Below are 19,022 nucleotides of genomic sequence, written 5' to 3'. Positions count from 1 at the left end.
AGCAAATTTCCTGCTAAAGATAGCTTTTAAATGGATAGTTGCCTAAGAGAGAGATACCTTGAAGTGGAAAACAGATCTTTGAGAATACTTGTCTATCATACAAGTGATTTTTAAAGCTTTGTATTTCTTTGTTTTTATATTTATGACACTGGTTGGTGTTAGGATTTGTCCAACCCAGTAGTGCGACGGAGGTGAGGCTGCTGCAGCTCTGTGTCCCTGGATCCAGCCAGTAGCAAAGCTAAGCATTTGTTTCCAATGAGTACACATGCCCGCAGTGCATGCATACATGGCTGGTCACAAAGATCAACACAGAGTAGATGGCATTTGCACAACCGTGACCAACACAAGTGGCCTGATCCTGTTGCCTTCTCTGGTTGATCAGGGTGAAAGGCTTTTAGTGAAAAATATGTTAATGTATGCAATGTGGATCCCTTCAGGAACTGGCCTTAGACACTTGGTCTGTCCAGGACTGGCTTCTGCTGCACTGGTCTCCTCTGTTGCTGGCCTGGGCGTGCAAGCCCGTACAGCCCCACTTCAGTTGCTGGTACTCAGACCTCTTGGACATGCACACACATGCATGGATCCCTCTAGTTGCTGGCCTTACCCTGTGTGGCAGCTGGCCATGGGATTGCGTCATGCAAAATGGGTCTTTCAGATAGCTGGTCCAGACCTATGGCCTTAACATTAGACAACCCCCAAACCCCAAGGCCTCTCTGATGGCTGTCTTGGACCTTCTGGTCCCTCCAGTAGCTGTCCCTCAGACCCCAGTCTCTTGTTGGCTAGGTTAAGAGAGAGCTTCTTTCAGTAGCTCGGACTCTCTGATCTCTGAAGAGTCTGGCCCAGCCTTATGGCCTGACACCTGGCTCCCAAGCCTCTTGCTCTACTTGCTGGCTAGTCTGGCTTGATACTTGCTGGTAGTTATGTGCACCAACATGCACACCCACACGCTATGTACACACCCATCTCTTCAGTTTCTGGCGTTGCAGGCTCATGGGCCCCTATGCTCTGTGGCCGCCTTTTCATTTGCTGGCACTTGGAACTCTGTGCACGCATATGTACACGAAATGGAGCCCCACTTCAACCAGGAAAATAGAAATTAAGTTTAATAAGGAGACCAGTAATCAAGCACACAACATGGTCAGTCATACAGACTGGCAGCCTGTTTACATGTGACTGGACCCTCTTATCATCTCTCCATTTTTGCATCCTTGTTCCTTCTCAGTGCACCTTGATCCCACAGTGAGCCCCACAGCCTTGCAGGCAGTAACCCCTGTAGGCAGTTGGTAAGGTGGTCTGGAGAGCCTCTTTTTGTCTCATATGGTGGATCTTCTGCCTGACCCATGTGCTGACTGCTCTCCCACATTAGGGCTGGGTCAGGGTGTTCCGTGTGCCTGGGGTTAGGTTGCTGGGTTTCCTTCACCTGACATTACTTTCTGCTTTCCATTTGTGGAGACTGGCCTTTAATCACATAACCTGTAATGGATTTTAGAAAAATATCCCTCCCTAATGCTGAAGGTGACTATTCCTGTCTGACTAGTAACGTCGCTCAGGCAACAATGACTGTGCCTGTTTGATGAACAGATAAATGCATCTCCCTAGCTTTGTAAAGCACTTGCGGCACTTACTTGTAGTCTAAGCTCTCAAGTTTTATTTCAAGTAAAAAAAATTAAATATTTGTGAGAGGCATTTTGAGTTATCTTACTGTGAATAGCAAGAAGAAATTGCTGTCCAATGATTCCAATCTCTTTATCCTTTGTATGTGAAAGCTTTATGGAATATGGTAGCATATGGTCAGTTGAGGGAGACTTCTGTTGGCAGGAAAAAGTCTGAGTCTAACATTAGGTAAATCACATACAAATGTTACCAGGATACATATGTGGTTCAAACATGACATTTATGAATCAAATCCAAGTCTAACAACCTTGTCATCGCACTATATGCGATACTGGAAAGGCCTAATGTGTCAGATAAATGACTTAGGCATTATTCAAGCTTCCCTTTTGCCTTGGTAGTCGATAAGAAAAACACGGCTCTTGACAGCTGGAAGAGGAATCCCTTGTAATAATAAGATAATAATCTTCCAAACCAGGAAACTTGTTTTTGAGAGATAGTCTATTAATTTATCCTAAAAGTAATGAAAGACAATTACTTCAAAAAGTTACACAGTGGAGATAGTAAAGATTGTTCTTCAGATAAGCGCAAGGTCTTAATGTGCCTTGAAGTTTTTAAAGAACTTCAAAAGCCACGAAGATTAATGTTAGAAAGAATCTGGCAGAGAGAACTTGTGGGTTTATACCATTTACTTTCCCCAGAGGCTTGCAGATATCCCAGTCACAATCTACATTATCCTTTTTTTTTGTACTTGGATATTTATTTGTGGAGACCAGTCTTAAGTCATGAGATAGAATTACTTGACTAATTCTTGCAAACACATGTATCTACAGGATATGAGGATTTCCTGCAATTTCTACCAAAGAACTGCTCCACCCCCTCAACACTTAATGAGGCTTTGTGAAATAGTGTATTTATCAGGTCATTTTTTTCAAGTTTTGAAAAAAGAATAAATTACACAGTTTACCATTTTTGATGCTATGTTAATCTGTTAAATCGGTTATTTGCAAAATATTGGCCTTTACAGATATCAGATAACCTGACCAAGATGATGCTGATTGATTTCAAAATTGCAAAGCCAACTTCCAGTAGAGTTCCGAGATGTAGTCCTTAAATAGCTTTTCATCATCAAGCTTTTGTGTGGGTTTTCTTCTTTCACATGTGTTTCATTCGTATGTACCAACTTTCAAAGGAGGATAGTATTGGCATTGTGTCACTAGGGCTGGAAGGGGGAGCCTAGGAAGTCACTCAAGAGTATAGCCCTTGCTTTGCAATATCCTGCTTAGTCTTTTAAGCTTTTAAATCATGATGTTGATTTCCTCACTAGAACCTTTGAAAACACTCTTCTCTTGCTCTTTTTAATTATTTCCTATGTTACCATTGTATAAAGTGTAGTGGTGGACTAGTAAAACCTGCTTTTTTAGTTGTTAGTGTATCACAAGTCAATAAATTAGTCTTGTCACTAAGATGGAGAAGGAAAACTTGACAGATGTGATTATTTCTGTACTGCATTAACCTTTTCTTATGAAACAATGGAATTCATTGGTGCTGAAAAGCCCTGTTTTTTGTTAAAAATCAGCTTTGCAGGTTTGCACCGAGCTGTAGATGAACAGGGATTGTGTTTAAGTGAACAATGTAACTTTGAAAATGACATGTTCTACTCGCTCCTCTGCTTGAAGCAGACAAAGATATTGAAAAGATGAAGGAGTTCTTTCCAGTAGGAAGTGTTGCCATTCACTCTGTTACCTATGGATTTAGGCTAAGCCAAGGACATAGAACAGCCCTCAAAAATTCTAGCCCCTCTGTTTTTCTCACTGTGAAAATACATGGAGAGGAAAGGCTAAAGGATGGGGACCATTCTTCCTTAGAAAGTATCTTCCTGGTTGGCACCTAATACTGCTTCTTTTGTATTACCCAAGTTCCATTACATAGCCAGTCTTCTGCAGGTAGTTAATCATTCAAGTTATGTTTGAGCTAGAAAATAATCCATGTAACTTTGCCATAAAATCAGTAACATTTATATAGGTTATTTTTGTCTTATCCTGTTAGGTGTAAGAATTTGTCTGTATCTTTCTGGAGTTCCTATTGGATGCTGCCCTCTGATGTTTGTGGAATGAACTGCTTTTGGGAAGCTGCTTTTAGGTAGGATCTATTATTAAATGGTATTTTATTATTTGATTGCAGACAGGTGTAGCTGATAAGTATTTTTTGCTCTTTAGCAAGGTGACAAAGCAAAATATTTTGATTGCTTCACATGCATTTCACCTGCTTTCATTATGGTTGCTTTTAGCTGGGCTTTCTCTTGTTCTGTTATGTTTTTAAAATCATAGACACGTGTTATTACAAAGAGTAGATTTTTTTCAGTTATGTTGCTTCATTAAATAGAGACTTGCTAACATTGATAAAAAGTCTCTCAGAATATAATATGAAAAGTTACTGATGAGTTATTTTGATAAATAAAACTTGTTGCACAGTAATACTCATGATGTAACTTGTAATAAAAACTGGCAGATATGCTTAGTAGTTAAGTTCAGAGGTTTTTTAATTCAAGTTACATGTTGTATAGAATTTGAGGAGGATACTTCAAAAGCACTGCAACAACCATTTTAGAATGTTATTTTAATATACAGTATGTGAAAACACAGACTGTGGCCTTAAAGTTGTATCTTTAACAATAAGTTTAAATGTTTTGAGGTGGTTGTGCAGATGCTTTAGGCTGTCAGATAACAGAAGTACCTTGAAAAGAAATGGAAGAAGCCTTAAGCTACTTGACAGGTACGTTCTCTAACCTGCATAGTCCTCTTCAGTATATAACTAAAGTTGTAAGTTAACTTTTCATATATTTAAAATTTTACTGATCGTGCTTTGATATGGCTGTCTCTTTCTCTTAGTCTGAAGCTTGGGTATTTCTAGGAAAGAAAAGGAAAAAAAGGTTTAGCTTCACAAGACTTAATGTATTTTTTAGAATTATGATTGTGGAAATGGGGGCTGGATCTGTCCCCTATTCCTCTCTGTTTCTGTACTATCAATGCTTTTTAAGCTTGTCAGATGCCAAGAAGTTACTTGAAGAGATGGCTTAGATTGATTTCTAGTCTGTTAGTGAACTGCACCTGTAATTTGGGACTGCTGCATCTTTCTCCCTGCCCTTGGTAGCCAATGTGTCATCCTGTTTTGGTACAGGGATTCATCTGACTTTTCCTTAGACAGGTTTAGCTGTCTGAATGGACTCAATTAACTTTTTTTTCGCCCTTAAAGGTCAGGTTTTGGGAGTTTAGTTTTATGAAGTTAAGCATAGCGGGGTAAACCAAATGTCAAAGCTGTCGTGAAGGGTGTAGGGGCTTAACACATGCTTAGTGGAGGGACAGGATGTGATTGTAAGCTTCATGCGTCCGTGGACATCTGAGCCAGTCTAACAGTTATGTAGTGCAGAAAGAGGAGAGGGTCTCACTGTCTTCTGATCCCGTTGCCTGTGGTGATGTCCATTAGCTCTCCGCAAGACAACGTAATCTACTAAAACAGCAGAAAGCTTCCTTTCTGAATTTTCTGCCAGGCCTAGGACAAGTGGGAACCAGAAGTGGAGAAACCCCGTGCAGTTCCTTTGCACGTACCGTAAGCTGTAACTTGTATTATTCTATTTAGAATGCTGTATATGGCAGTGAAGACAAGTCTGTTGAAGTATGCATTGATTATGGCATTACTGGGCAGGTGCAGTTTCTTTCATGGTGACACAGTTGTCAAGGAGAACGCCTAATGTTTGTGAAATTTCATGTTCATATATTTTGAAACTGGAAGAAAAATAGTTGCTTAAATGTGTAAAGGAGATGAGGTGTTCAGATTAATAATTTCTGATTGAGTTTGATTATTTTATCAATATACTACTAATAAATTAATCCCTATTTGTTGTGCTGACTCTGGGGCTTGTCAAGTTCCTCAGTGAGCTGCTCTAACTTCAGAGGGCGTCCCCTTGCCTCCCCCAAACTTTATTTATTTCTTGCTCTGTTTGATCAGTTGGTTTCAAAGAGGTACAGTGAGTTTGCATAAAGTGAAGAGGTGGGGAAGATGGCAGAGAGGAGGAGAAAGTGCACCCTCTTTGGAACCTGCTGCCTAAGCCTCATTTCCTTTTATGTGCTGGAGTAACACAGAAGATAGTTGCAGTTTGGTTTCAGCTTTGGATACAAGTTATAACTTTGTTTGACTCTCAGAAAAAGTATGTGCATTGTACTGAGTGCACAGAGGCTGAAGATCTTTGATATTGTCTTATGCTTCAGACGTGATACTTAGTAGTTAAGTTTGCAGCCAGATTTTTGGAGGAAGAGGAATGAACTTAATTCCGTGCAAGTTTATTGACCACAGCAAATGAAGTCTAGCATTCTTGTTTTCTGAGATTGTATGTGTAGGGCCAATTCAAGATTCTTCATGAAGACAGAAAAGCTCTTGAAATATTTTTCTGTAAAGAGGCAACATTGTGGTTCTAAATTGTGTGTCTTTTGAAGTAGCAAGGAGTGAGACTTCTACCATAGTGTTTTTTTCCAAATAATTTGATCCTGGGTTGACTAAGCGTTTGCGTTCTTGTTAAGTGCAGTTGTTGTAGTGAGGTGCAGTATAAAGCAGGACTCTGAAAAGACTGGAATAGGGAGAGGGATATGGCAGAAACCTAAGAGTTACATAGCTGGTTGAAGTCTTAGGATAGCTAACTCCACTGCCTATAGATGTGCCAACACAGTAATGGGAGTTCCAATGAGTTTGCTGTTAATAGAAATGGCAGAGTCTGGTCATTGAACTGCACTAACACTTACCTTGAATCTTCTATTTGGCCTGGTTTAATTCATAAAAAGGGAACAACACTATTTATCCCGATTGCAAATCAGTTTGTGAATGGAGATTATGGTTTTCTATTCTTATTGTTTCGATAAACCAACCAAATGAGTTTGTTCAGAGGAGCAGATCATATATCCATAATTTCTTTGCCAACAGTAGATTCATAAAATATATCTGAGCAGTAGAATGCCTCCTTTAACTTTGCCGGTGAAGTTTTCCAAACATTGAAAGGTAGTCCTTCAGCTTTTGGATTTTTAAGTCTTTTCTTTGAAAAAACTTAACTTGTTTTCCCATTGGCTTTTTTCTCCTGCATATCAGAACCACAGGGATTCGTTTATCCATGAGATAAAGAACTTGGCATAGACATTTTTGAAATGCAGCTTGCTACTCATTTCCTCTGAGTAGCTGTAAGTGCGTAGTGTGAAGTGACAACTAGTGTTTTGTGGATTTATAGGACTCAATTTCATATAATAGAAATGTTGGAGACCTACAGAGGAATCTGGAAATTTTTTAGGAGAGAGGTGTATGTATAGACTTCAGTATGACTCATGTTATAGCTAATTCAACATCATTTTAAATCGATGAGCTCTGAGCAGTTGCTGATTCTAATAATGGATAATAAGGATCTTGTCTCTTTAAGTTAATCAGTAAGATCTATTGCCTGTGCTGTATGTAGGAAGGATTTTGGAGCTATTCTGCCCCCACATTTTTTATTACCATTCTGATTATCAGCATTTTTGAGACAGAACATCTTGTGTTGTACTTCTGGTACAGAATTTTTCTTGTTAGGTTTTGCAGTGATAGAGGAAGCATGGGATCACTTTTTCATATAATGGTACAGATTTTATAAAAAAAATTAAAATGCTGTTAAAGATAACATGAGACTCAAATTTTGCATTATCTAGATGATGCGTATCTTTTCTGGTACACCTTCCAAGGTGCCGAGTGTCATCTAGCTGGTATGGCTGCTTATTTTCTACTGAGACTGATTAGGAAGAACTTCTTAGGGGTCATTACTATAGCTATGTGACCTGCCTGATATCAGTTCTTGGATGTTGCTTCTAAACTGGTTTTAACTTGTGTTGCAAATTGAAAAATAAATGGCACTTTTTTTTTCTTTTGGTATATTGGGGTCCTGGTGGTGTGGATATATTTAGATGAATTATGACAGTCCTGAAAAACAGGAATTCTCCTCTAAAATAGCTAGTTCATTGGAGGAAGGGGCTTCAGACTTGTATAGTAGATTTTTAAGTTACTAATATATTGTAACTTCAAACCTAACATAATTGAGGTTGTAGTTGAATAGATGACATTTGGACATTGTATGCACTGGTCTCATTAGCACGCTTTTACAAAAGGAGCTCTGAATATGACCTATTTTTGATTCAGTGGAGTAGTAGAAAGTTAGAAAGCTGAGTAAAAGCTAGAATTTTCATCACTTCCAAATCCAGATAATTTCTGTAGTTACCTTGATCCTACTTCTTATAAATATGGGAATGATTTCACAGTTGCATTTTAATCAGCGTACGTTTTGTTACCTTCTCAATCTACCTATTTGCTTTTCTTTTTCTGGTGACTAAAGGCTGCTGGGTTAGGCTCCTTAATCATAGAATCATAGAATGGTTTGGGTTGGAAGGGAACTTAAAGATCATCTGGTTCCTACCCCTCTGCCGTGGGCAGGGATACCTTCCACTAGACCAGGTTGCTCAAAGCCTCATCCAGCCTGGCCTTGAACACCTCCAGGGATGGAGCATCCACAGCTTCTCTGGACAACCTGTTCCAGTGCCTCACCACCCTCACAGAAAAAAATTTATTCCTGATATTTAATCTAAATCTACCCTCTTTCAGCTTAAAACCATTACCCCTCTTAATGGTTGATAAGTACACCATCTGTACTGTATTTACATATCTACTGTTTTTTTTTTTTTTTTTTTTTCTGAGGCATATCATGGTACCAGGTTTGAAATAATGCAGGTTGATTATATGAAAATATTTTCCCTACCTGTTTGATGCTGTCAGAAAACTTGTATGGATAAAATGTTTGCACTGGTAGTGTGGTTAGCTTTTTATACTGAAGAAGAAAACACATTTGCAATAGGCTTCTATTTGTTCTTTTTGTAAAGGGTAAGCAATGTTACCACAACTGTACCTGGCAACCTAGTCCGTTTGGTTATAATATCAAGGAAGGTTAGTTTAATTATGATGTGGAAGGACTGAGAGACTTTACTAAGCAACCTTGTTTAGGAATCTGAATATTACATGCCTTGTGTGCATTACAGACCGTATGGAGAAAGTTCAAAGAAATACGAGGCTGTAGCTCTGTCAGAACCAGTGCATAAAACTTGTTTTGGTGTAGAATATTTTTTAAAATGTTTTTTGTAGCCTACAAAATAATTCTTACATCCTTGGATTACCATTATGTAATACAGTGGTGGATGTACATAAAAACTAGTGGTGCAAGTTAGGATGATGGCAGTTTTCTCAGAAAATGACAAATAATTTTACATTGTTCAAAACTCATGCAATTACATTAAAAATGAGAACTCCTCAGTGGGCCAGAGTAAAGTTTGAAAGGACAGCTGAGGTGAATTTATTGGTTCAGTTATGCATACCAGTCTGTGCTCTGGGTACCTGGATGCTAATCTTTCCTTCCCCAGCCGTGTTAAGGGAATAGGAGAGCTTGATTGCCATTGAAGTTGGGCAAGGAGCTTCCTGATGATCCCTAGGTGTGTTCTTAGTAGTATGTCAGTGGATGGGAGAAAGGAACTCTAGTGCACAAAATTTGTAACACAGAGTTAAGGATGACTGTGGTTCCTTGGTGGCTTTCTGTAATAAGTGCCTGTTGTAGTTTTGACCTCAGCTAGCAGTAGAACACAACAGCCACTCACTCACCCTCCCCCATCCTGGGGATGAGGGAGATAATTAAAGGGGTAAAGGGAAAAGAGCCTCGTGGGTTGAGATAAGAACAATTTAATAACTAAACTACAATAAAATTGAAAATAATAATGATAATAGTAGTATATACTAATATACAAAAATACTGTGACTTCAGTAAAGCATGCTAGGATTGGGACAGGCTTAATGATCACAAATTAGATTGAGTTTTATACAGGTTTCTTTATGTCTGTCTGGGTGTTCCTGAAGGCTTTGTGCCCTCTCACCTGTGCTCTTAATGTGTTACATAAGAATAGGAGAACCTTACCTTAAACATGTGCAGGAGACACCCACTGCAGTAGCTTGTGCCAGGTCTAGAGGGCAGAGTTAAGATCTTTTTGGAGCTGGTGACTATTTTAGTGATGATACCATTTCGGTTTTGGGTTCTTTCCAAGAAGTTCAGCTGGGATGCAGTGAAAGTTCTAGAAGAATACAACCCATCGAAACATATCTCTGCAGCTACTAGCAAATTATTACTTCATAATTTTAATTGACTTAGAAATGCTAATTTAATTACAGTGTGTCATGGTATACATCTTTAAACATAAGGCAGTGTCTTGACAGACAGGTTCTGGAAAATCTTGTAGCAGATTCATTGAACATATCCAGCTATGTTCCTCTGTCAGAGGTTATTAACCCCCCAGCATAATTAATTAGTACAGGATGAAGGTCTACACTTCAACACAGAAATACTTCAGGGCAAGGCTTGTACCTGGCCTTATGCTGATGATGAGCAGCGTGTTTTAAAGTATATGTTTTTGCTCTCTCAGTGTCAAAGTGGATTGTTTTTAATGTGTTTTATAGACTCATGGGAGTACGTGTGGTGCTCTTGCTCAAGGGATTTATTTAATTTATTTTTACTGTCTCTACCACTTGTGTAATTAGTATACACAGACATTTGTCCCATAACATTCAAATCCTGTCATGGCTCTCTGCTCAGTATCTTTTATTGGACTACAGGTGCATTCTTTACTCTTCCATTTTAATTACCAGAAGTTTTTTTTCTCCCTGCAGGAGCTGGGACTCCCACATTACTGGAGATTTTTTTTTTTCTTTAGAAATTAGGGCTCTTGAGTTTTCCTTGTTAGTCTATCCAAAAGCCTTACTATTGTATGGTGTTTGTATTTCACTCTATTGTTGCTTTTTCCAGCTTCTCCACTAAGTTCTCACACACCAAAACATCAGGCTACTAGTAATTAGAAATGTGCATATAAAAATTTGCATTTGGATATTTGTGTTTTCCACGTTGCCTCTGAACATTTTTTGAAAGTATCTCCTCACTTGTGAAAGTGTCGTTCGTAACACTTTCAGAACCTGGATTTGAGGTTCAATAAGGGTAGCAGTGCTGTGATACTCTGATGCCAAACTTGCTCCGGTTCAGACAAGTTACAGGTCTTGTAAAATACATTTTATTTTGCTCATGCTCAACTCAGCTGCTAACCTGCTAAAATTATTTATTACTGTATTACTGAAAAAAATATTTATTGCTGTATTACTGAAACAGCTTGTGTCATTAGGTAATGTCAGACCCAGGGCTGTCTAAATGAAGAAGGTTTCCCTTTCCCTGTCTTCTGGTGAGGTAGTTGCATGACTAACTGCCATGGAGAGCAACGGAGGGAAGACGAGGAAAAGGGTTACAGAGCATGGAAAATTCAGGAAGGAGAAGTAGAGAAGAAAGCAGTTAAGGGCAGATAATTTTGACAGTAATTAGAGGAAGGACCGAAGTCATGTAGACATAATATTGAAGAAGGGAGTGAGAGGAGTCGTGGCTTAGATAACTGGCTCTGTGGTTGGGCCATGTTGATACTGAAGGTGAGACTGCAGAGCTCAAGCTGATAAGATCTGCTGGATGATTTAAGTTTAATGCTCCTTCTAGTGGCAGGAGAAGGAAAAAGTGATGAAAGGTGCTTGCAGTGGAGGATTAGCACAAGAGGTTAGTGCCCCTGGATGAAGATGGGGCAATGATTTCCCTCTGGGAGTGGAGAAAGATGTATATGTAGGCAGAAGAGCAGCACTGAGGCCTGATTATTAAAAAGGAGGCTGTTATTGTCAATGGTCTGTATGTGGGCAAATCAAATGCAGCTGACAGTTGCTAAAGGATGTCTCTTCATGGAGTCTGGAGTGAGAATGACAATTCTGGAGTCTTGTAACTTCTCCTGCCGTAATGTGTCTCATTGCCTTCTGAGGGGATAGTCCTCAGACGGAATGGGGGCCTGTTCTTTCCAATAGCTTCTTGCTCCATCTGCTTCAGGGATAAAGCTTTGTGTTGTAGACTTATGGATTTGAGTCCAGCTGTTCCCCATATTGTGCGGGCTGAAATTCAGTTGTTATTAGCTTTTTCTAAATATTTTTTTGGCTTTTAAAAAAGTTATTTTAAAGCACAGATTTTAAAAATTGATCTTGTGAAGTAAGAAACTCATAGAACAGAGATTGTGTGAACAAAGTGACTGTAAATGTGTTATAGTATGATCAGTCTGGTTTTTGTTGTGTGGCTCGAAATGTTCTTTTATTCACAGATGTCACTAGATGTAGAAATAATAAGATACAGTCTTTGAACTCAATGCGTTTTAGAGTTGCTTTGGTGTAATTTTCATCATATCTCATTCATGAAAAGCTGCACGTTACATGTGGTTCAGGAACTTGGCTTTCAGCTGTGCAGTTTGTGTAAGTTGTGCCCTTATTTATCACATGACCTTGAAATATCACTGTAGGCTCTCATGACTTCAGGCCTTAATTTTTGTAATTCCATTTTCGTTGGATTAATGATGAGGCTAATCTGCTGCTTGCAGCTTGTTCAGACTGCAGCAGTGCACTTATTTATGGGTTTCAGCTACCCTCATCGCATTCAGCTTGCTTTCTGTTTTTTATGTTACTACTTATTACATGTTGTAATGTTTAAGTTAGTTTATGTATAAAGGTCTGAATGGGCATGCGTTGGTTACATTTAAAGATTCTATTTTATTTTTTTTTCCTGTTAAACTGAACTAATTTTTCAGATTTTGCTGCAAGACTTAGAAAAGTCTGTGGATTAGATCATATGAATATAGATGTCTGCATATAGGTGTCTGTGTCATGTAGGTCTTAAGCCGTCATTAAAATTGAAAGAGCGTAGAGAATGATCCAGGTGACTAGCCATTTAGTTGCTGAGAAGTAAACGGCTGGTGTTAGTTGAGAAGCACTAGGGTGTCCTAGATGTCTCCTTAGGACTAGTACATAGAACATGATCTTTGAGACACCCAGTCCTTTTGGACTGTCACCTGGAGTTCGGGTGGGTATTCTAGAGCATATTAGATGTCACTTATACCTGTGTTCAAAAATTGAATTAAGCCCTAGGTATTTACTTTGAAATAAGATTAATTGCTGTCCACGTTCCGTATCCTGCTCGCTAGATCTCCATTGGCTTTAATGAGACTTTTGATACAATCTTGTATGTCAGCATCTTCATTTAGGTGTCCTATTTTGGATCTGAATCCTACCTGTGAGGTCTTTCATCCATGTGATTTTTGATAATGCCCCAAACCTTGTCTTAAGACTGACTGAATGTTCTAATCAAAATTTTATTAGTCTTAAATCCCTGGGATGCTGGAGTGTTTCAGTTCCAGGTCATTAAACTTTTTCAAAACTCAGAATCTTTTTAAAATGCAGCCATTATTTATGGCATCAAACTTCAGCAGTTTTACAGTGATATCTTTGTGTATGTTTTGCCTCATGGAACTCAAAATAATGTATGTTGCTCTTCCATTCCTTAAAGAGAAAAAGGCATATTTGTATAGTATCTTTGGCCAATTTAAAGGAAAACTGGTATGCATCTAAATATGTTTTAGTTACATAAATTGTGTGGAGATTGTGTGCTAAGAATCATATCTGTTAAATTCTGTTTTGGAGTGTCTCTCTTTGGCAAGTTTCTAAGAATGGGTGGTATGTTTGCCAAGCATTTTTGTCCTGTTACTAGTTTGGGAAAGTCTCTTCTAATTTCAGAATTTTTTTTATCTGCATAACTTTGAATTAAACTTGTAATTTAAACCTTCAGATACTCTTAGTTCTGTTATCCCCCCTCCTCCCATAGTCTGTGCAAATAGCTCAAGTGCAGAACACAGTTTTGAAGATTGGCTTTGAGTTGACATATGTTTAAAACCTTTGAAAGCTTTTCTGACTAATTAAAAATAGGAAATCTAGGAGAACATGGTTATAGGTTTAGTATGCCTGCAGTGTTTGCCACCAAGCTAATGGTATTTACCTGATGATAATTTTAGCCTTTTTTATTAAAATAATGAAATAACTTTTAAATGTACCTTGTACATACCAGGTACTTCTCACCATAACTGTCAGAGAGCTGTCTTCAGGGAGAAATAACATCCTAATCCCCACACCTTGCAGTGGTTTAGCCCCAAGGACGTGGGCACTGCATGTGGTCAGAGTACCTGAGGGATTTTTCAGAACCACTGTGAGCGCAAGAACATCCCACATGGCCATTTGAACTGTTAGTTTCCCCCACTTCCAAACCAAGTCCTACTCCTACAGGATGGAAGGAAAGGAGAAAGCTTTTTGCATTTTGCCAGTGCCTAGGAGAAGCCCTGAAGCATGGGTTTGACAAAAGGACTTACGGGAGCAGAAAATGGACGAAATGCCTGTATCACTCAAAAATGTTCTCAGCAGAACTTCTTAAAAGTAGAAATTATCTCACTTTTATTGTCAAGTTTAACTCTGCAATGTTTATCATGTTTGCCTATCTCTGTATTGAGTGCAGAGAAAGAGAAGATGAACTCGTGCTTAATGGGTTGTTAGCCTTTAATATTTCGATGTAACTTCATGCGGTCTTTCTTTCAACTTAGCAATTTTGATGGAATTCCTTGCTAGTAGTGCATAGTAAGATTACTGAGAAAAGAAATGTGTGTTTAGTTTCTGTACAGCTCTTCCATACTTTGTTTCTCCCTCATAGGCTGTGATGGTAGAAGTGAATATGAGAATAGTTAAGTCAAATGTAGGCCTACATATGGGGTGTAATGCTGTAGTTTGTATGTTCTTTTTTGCATTATCCTTTACTGGTTTAAATACGATAAAGGATATTTTGTTAAATTATCTCCTGTGGTAAATGGTAGAGCTTTTCTTTAAGCCTGTGCTAGAAATAATGTCAAATGAAAAAATATTTTTTTATCAGATATGATTATATGAAAACACATCCTTCTGAGAAAATGCATCTAGCAGTGGTTGCCTGTGGTGAAAGACTGGAGGAGACTGTTACTATGTTGAGATCGGCCATAATTTTCAGCATCAAAACTCTCCAGTTTCATATTTTTGCAGAGGACCAATTGCATGAGAGTTTCAAAGACATAGTAAGTACCCAAATAGTTTATTTTATCAATTTGTGGCATAGTTTGAGTAATATACAGCAATTTCTCTGCTTCTTGGTTAGTAGTTGTTGGATATAGTTGCAGAAAGGAAAGGGTCTAAAAATAAGGCAATATGCAAGTCTTTCATAATGTTGGATGGGGATTTTTGGTTTTTCTTTTTTTCCTGTGGAAAAATGCTAGTTGCTGATATCAAAGCTTTTCATAGAGACAGACCAATACTTACTCATTTGTCACCTTGAATCAGTTAAATACAAACCTGATGTTCTGAAGACAAACCAGTTATCTTGTGTGGTCTTATTTAAAGTTGGTTTTGCAGGAGAAAATTTAAATTTCTCATTTTTTTGTCCCTGTTTTTACAGTATGAGTCAGCCTTACATTGTCTAAACAAAGTGGAACATCAGTCTTTGAAAATGATAGATGTGATTGTGTCTAACTTTAGTAAATTCCAGTTAATGAATATAACTTTACAACTGGAGTGTCAGTATTAGAAGCTGACTAGTATATAGCTGTGAAGATTTTTACTATTTTTGTGCTCAAAATGTCATACTAACTATGACAGGAGTATGTTATACATACTAATATATATACGCTAATGTCATGCAAACTGGAACAGTGGCAAAAAATGGGTAAAGTTATTTTACATTGAGAAAGACTTCATTGGTATTTCTCCTACGGAAACTAGTTAAGGGAAAAATTTTATTTGACATATTTACTTTTTGTAAACACTAGTTTATTTTACTTGCTCTTACTTTTGTATGTGACCTGATATGATGTGTTTTCTTCATAGTGGCCTGCAGGTGCCACTTTTTGTTCAAGTATTTTGAGTAGTTGACAGATTCTTGTAGTTAAGGAAGGATTTCTGTTATGGGAGAGAGGTGTTGCATTTGTGTTCAATTATCAATTTGAATGGGGGGATTGATTTCTTTTTTGTAATAGAAGTGAACTGATGTAATTTTTGTGGTTTCTTCCTTTCATATAGCTTGATGACTTCCCCTTTAAAGGAAAAGTTAATTACACATTATATCCAATAACATTTCCAACTGAGAGTGCAACAGAATGGAAGAAATTGTTTAAACCATGTGCTTCACAAAGGCTGTTTTTACCAGTAAGTTATTCTGTAATGGGACAATACAGAAGTCTCTATGAAGCATCAAGCTGTCCTTTTAAATCTAGTTTCTGCTTAGTTTTGAGTTAAGAACTACTACTACTACTACTCCTAAAAGTTACTTTTACAACATCCTAAAAAACCTTTGAATTTAACCTTCTTCTGTGGCACCACTACACTATGGAATAAAAGTCCTTTTCTCACTTGCTGCATTGTGGCACAGTATCTTCAGTGAGAGGTACAGGTCATGTCATCCTCTCAGAGGTAAGAAAGGTTTATAATACCTTATTTCCTCATTTAGTTGGAAAGCTTCCTGCGTGCATGGGTCTGAGAAGTGTTAGAAAATGAAACAAGAAATGGGTTATTGTTGCCAGACTGTTTTGTGCAGCCTTTCGTTTGCTGATCTAGGACGCTTCAGAAATCATACTCAGGCTAGGCGAATTATTGCAGTGTCAGCTATTTCCCAAATACTAGTAGTCTTCTCTGGGGCTGCCTTACACCTCTCCCTTGTTTGATTAGATGCATAGGAAAGCAAGGGAACAAACAGCAGGAAGATAGGAGCTCCTGTTATGGTAATGTTTCACCTGTCCTGCAACCTACTGAGGAGCCCAGGGATATAAAATGTAAACTGAGTGCCTTTGCATTACTGTTCTATATAAAACCTCTGTTTCACTCTAAAAAACTCTCCAAAATGATGGAAGAGGGAATGATGACAAATTCATTGACTGTAAATTCTCAGTCTAAAGTGAACGTGTTTGTGTATGACAAAAATGTCTTAAACTTTGTTGTGTAATGGCAGCAAGTTTGTTTTGTGAAAAGAAGCTCAATAAAACTTAGAAGTTTGGTTTTAAACTTCTTTCCCTCACAGTTAATCCTCAAAAATGTGGATTCACTACTGTATGTTGATACGGACATCCTGTTTTTGAGACCTGTTGATGATATTTGGTCTTTTCTGGGAAAGTTCAATTCCACACAAATTGCTGCAATGGCACCAGAACATGAAGAGCCTCGTATTGGATGGTATAATCGCTTTGCTAGACATCCCTATTATGGAGTAACTGGAATAAATTCTGGAGTCATGTTAATGAATATGACACGTATCAGAAGAAAGTATTTCAAGGTATGTCTGTTGCCTTTATTGCATTTTCTGTGGTTTTACATCTTTTAATTCTAATCTTGTTTCAAGTTCATGTGGGACAGTATTTTTCAAAATATTTTTCTTGTGGTTGGATTAATGCTCTAAAAATAAGCTGAGTTTAAAATGGTATCTAATTTGTGTCTTTTAAATGTCACTCACTGTAAAGCTTGGAATTCCTGAATTTTATGTCGGCTTGATTTAATTTTTCTTAGTTCTGAGAGATCCTGTGACTTGATACAGTCTGCTCTAAATTACATTTGTCAGTAGATATTCTGGTATTTTTTCTCCACTGTAGAGATCCCAGAAAACAGTTAAGGTATGCTTTAAACTAACTTCAAATTGTGTTTAGTGGTATGACCAGGAGATGGTGCTAAAACATTTATTAAGTTATTTTAACTGTACCGTTACTAGATTTTGATCTTTTAAATTGTAACCAGATGATTATCACCATAAGTATCCTTTGCTTTACTTGGAAGTCATAGTTTTTGTAGAGAAAAAAGTTAATCATAAAAGTACTTACTAAAGCAGTGCATGCAACAGCAGAAATGGTCATTGTTTCACAGATGGGAAGTTTTTTCTTACGTACTTGAAACAAGTACAAAAGCAGTCCTATCTGATTATACTAGAGGAAAAAGTATTTCTCTGTTTAAGAGAAGTTTTATTAGGCAAAAATAATCATGCAGTCAAAAACTGTTAGAAGGTGAACCCATAAGAGGGACAATATAAACTTGAAGTAGACATTAATACTTCTCTCCTATTTTCAATTTAAGAAAGATTTATCTTTCATCTTAACATTCTTGTTATGTATTTTTGTAATGGAAATACAGAGAAATTAAAATACTGAAAAGTGTAGCAAAAAAAGTATGGGACTGAAAAATGCATGTGTCTTAACCTCTGACAGTGCATTTCTGTGTAGTGTATTGTTTTTACTGTGGTAATCTCTGAGATAAGGTTGGTCTTTTATTCATACTGTGTGAGAATTCTGGTTGGGTTTCTCACGACAGCTTAGGTTATCAATTTAGTGTAAACCTTATGCATTTTTACTAAAATTGGAGTTAAAACTTTTAAAAGTATACAGATTATGTAGGATACTAAAATTGTCTTTGAGTTTTAACTGCAGTTTTCTAGAGGACAATTGGGCATTCATTCTAGGTGTTTTGTCTCTGTTATTCTGTGTTTCTGGGAAGTGTAGTCATAGAATCATTTACGCTAGAAAAAACCTTTAAGATCGTTGGTCTAACAATAAACCTAACACTGCTAAGTCTACCACTAAACCATGTTCCTAAGCACCACATCTAAACATCTTTTAAAGATACTTCCAGGGATTGAGACTCAGTCACTTCCCTAGGCAGCCTGTTCGAAAGCTTGACAACCCTTTCAGTGAAGAAATTTTTCCTAAGATCCAACTTAAACCTACCCTGGTACAAATTCAGGCCGTTTCCTCTCATCCTATCACTTGTTAGTTGGAAGAAGAGGCTGACCCCCACCTTGCTACAACCTCCTTTCAGATAGTTGTAGAGAGTGATAAGGTCTCCCATCAGCCTCCTTTTCTCCAGGCTAAACAACCCCAGTTCCCTCAGCCACTCCTTGTAAGACTTGTTCTCTAGACTTTTAATGAGCTTCGCTGCTCTTCTTTGGACTTGCTCCAGCACCTCAATGTCCTTCTGGTGGTGAGGGGCCCAAAACTGAATATAGTATGTTTGCTATCTGTTCAGACTTTGAGTTTGTAGAGATAGATACTTTCTTCAGTGTGAATGGCTTGCTAAGACTCCACATTAGACCTTATTGCCAGTGGCCAGCATACTTATCAGTGGAGGTATTTTGGTATTGGAAGGCTTAGAATTGTTTCTGACTGGAGACTACCTCATGATTTCTAACCAGTGCTGCTGACTTAGTTGTTCCAACTATTAGACGCGGTGGGGAAGCGTCTTATAGTGTCAGGCTTGGTGGTGATATGCTCAGCCCAGACAGAACAGTTTGATGATGTCTAATCAGAGAGTTGCTAGGTTACCTGAAACTAAGGAATTATAGTGCTTGGTCATTTTCCTCTCACATAGCTAGATAG

The 19,022-nt window shown here is 38.0% G+C and overlaps 1 protein-coding gene across 1 annotated transcript in view; it reads left to right on the top strand.

The window, feature by feature from the left end:
* Positions 1-3,664: 3,664 nt before the first annotated feature.
* Positions 3,665-19,022, top strand: part of GXYLT1 (glucoside xylosyltransferase 1) — a 22,702-nt gene continuing 7,344 nt past the window's right edge. The window contains exons 1-4 of the mRNA XM_010084194.1: positions 3,665-3,753; positions 14,522-14,696; positions 15,694-15,819; positions 16,688-16,939. Of these exons, the coding sequence (XP_010082496.1) occupies positions 3,701-3,753; positions 14,522-14,696; positions 15,694-15,819; positions 16,688-16,939 (606 nt within the window). The 5' untranslated portion in view covers positions 3,665-3,700. The remainder of the gene's footprint in view (positions 3,754-14,521; positions 14,697-15,693; positions 15,820-16,687; positions 16,940-19,022) is intronic.

Source organism: Pterocles gutturalis, unplaced genomic scaffold (genome assembly GCF_000699245.1).
Source record: "Pterocles gutturalis isolate BGI_N339 unplaced genomic scaffold, ASM69924v1 scaffold30635, whole genome shotgun sequence".
In the NCBI taxonomy this organism is placed as follows: domain Eukaryota; kingdom Metazoa; phylum Chordata; class Aves; order Pterocliformes; family Pteroclidae; genus Pterocles; species Pterocles gutturalis.
This window is presented reverse-complemented; position numbering and strand designations above follow the sequence as displayed.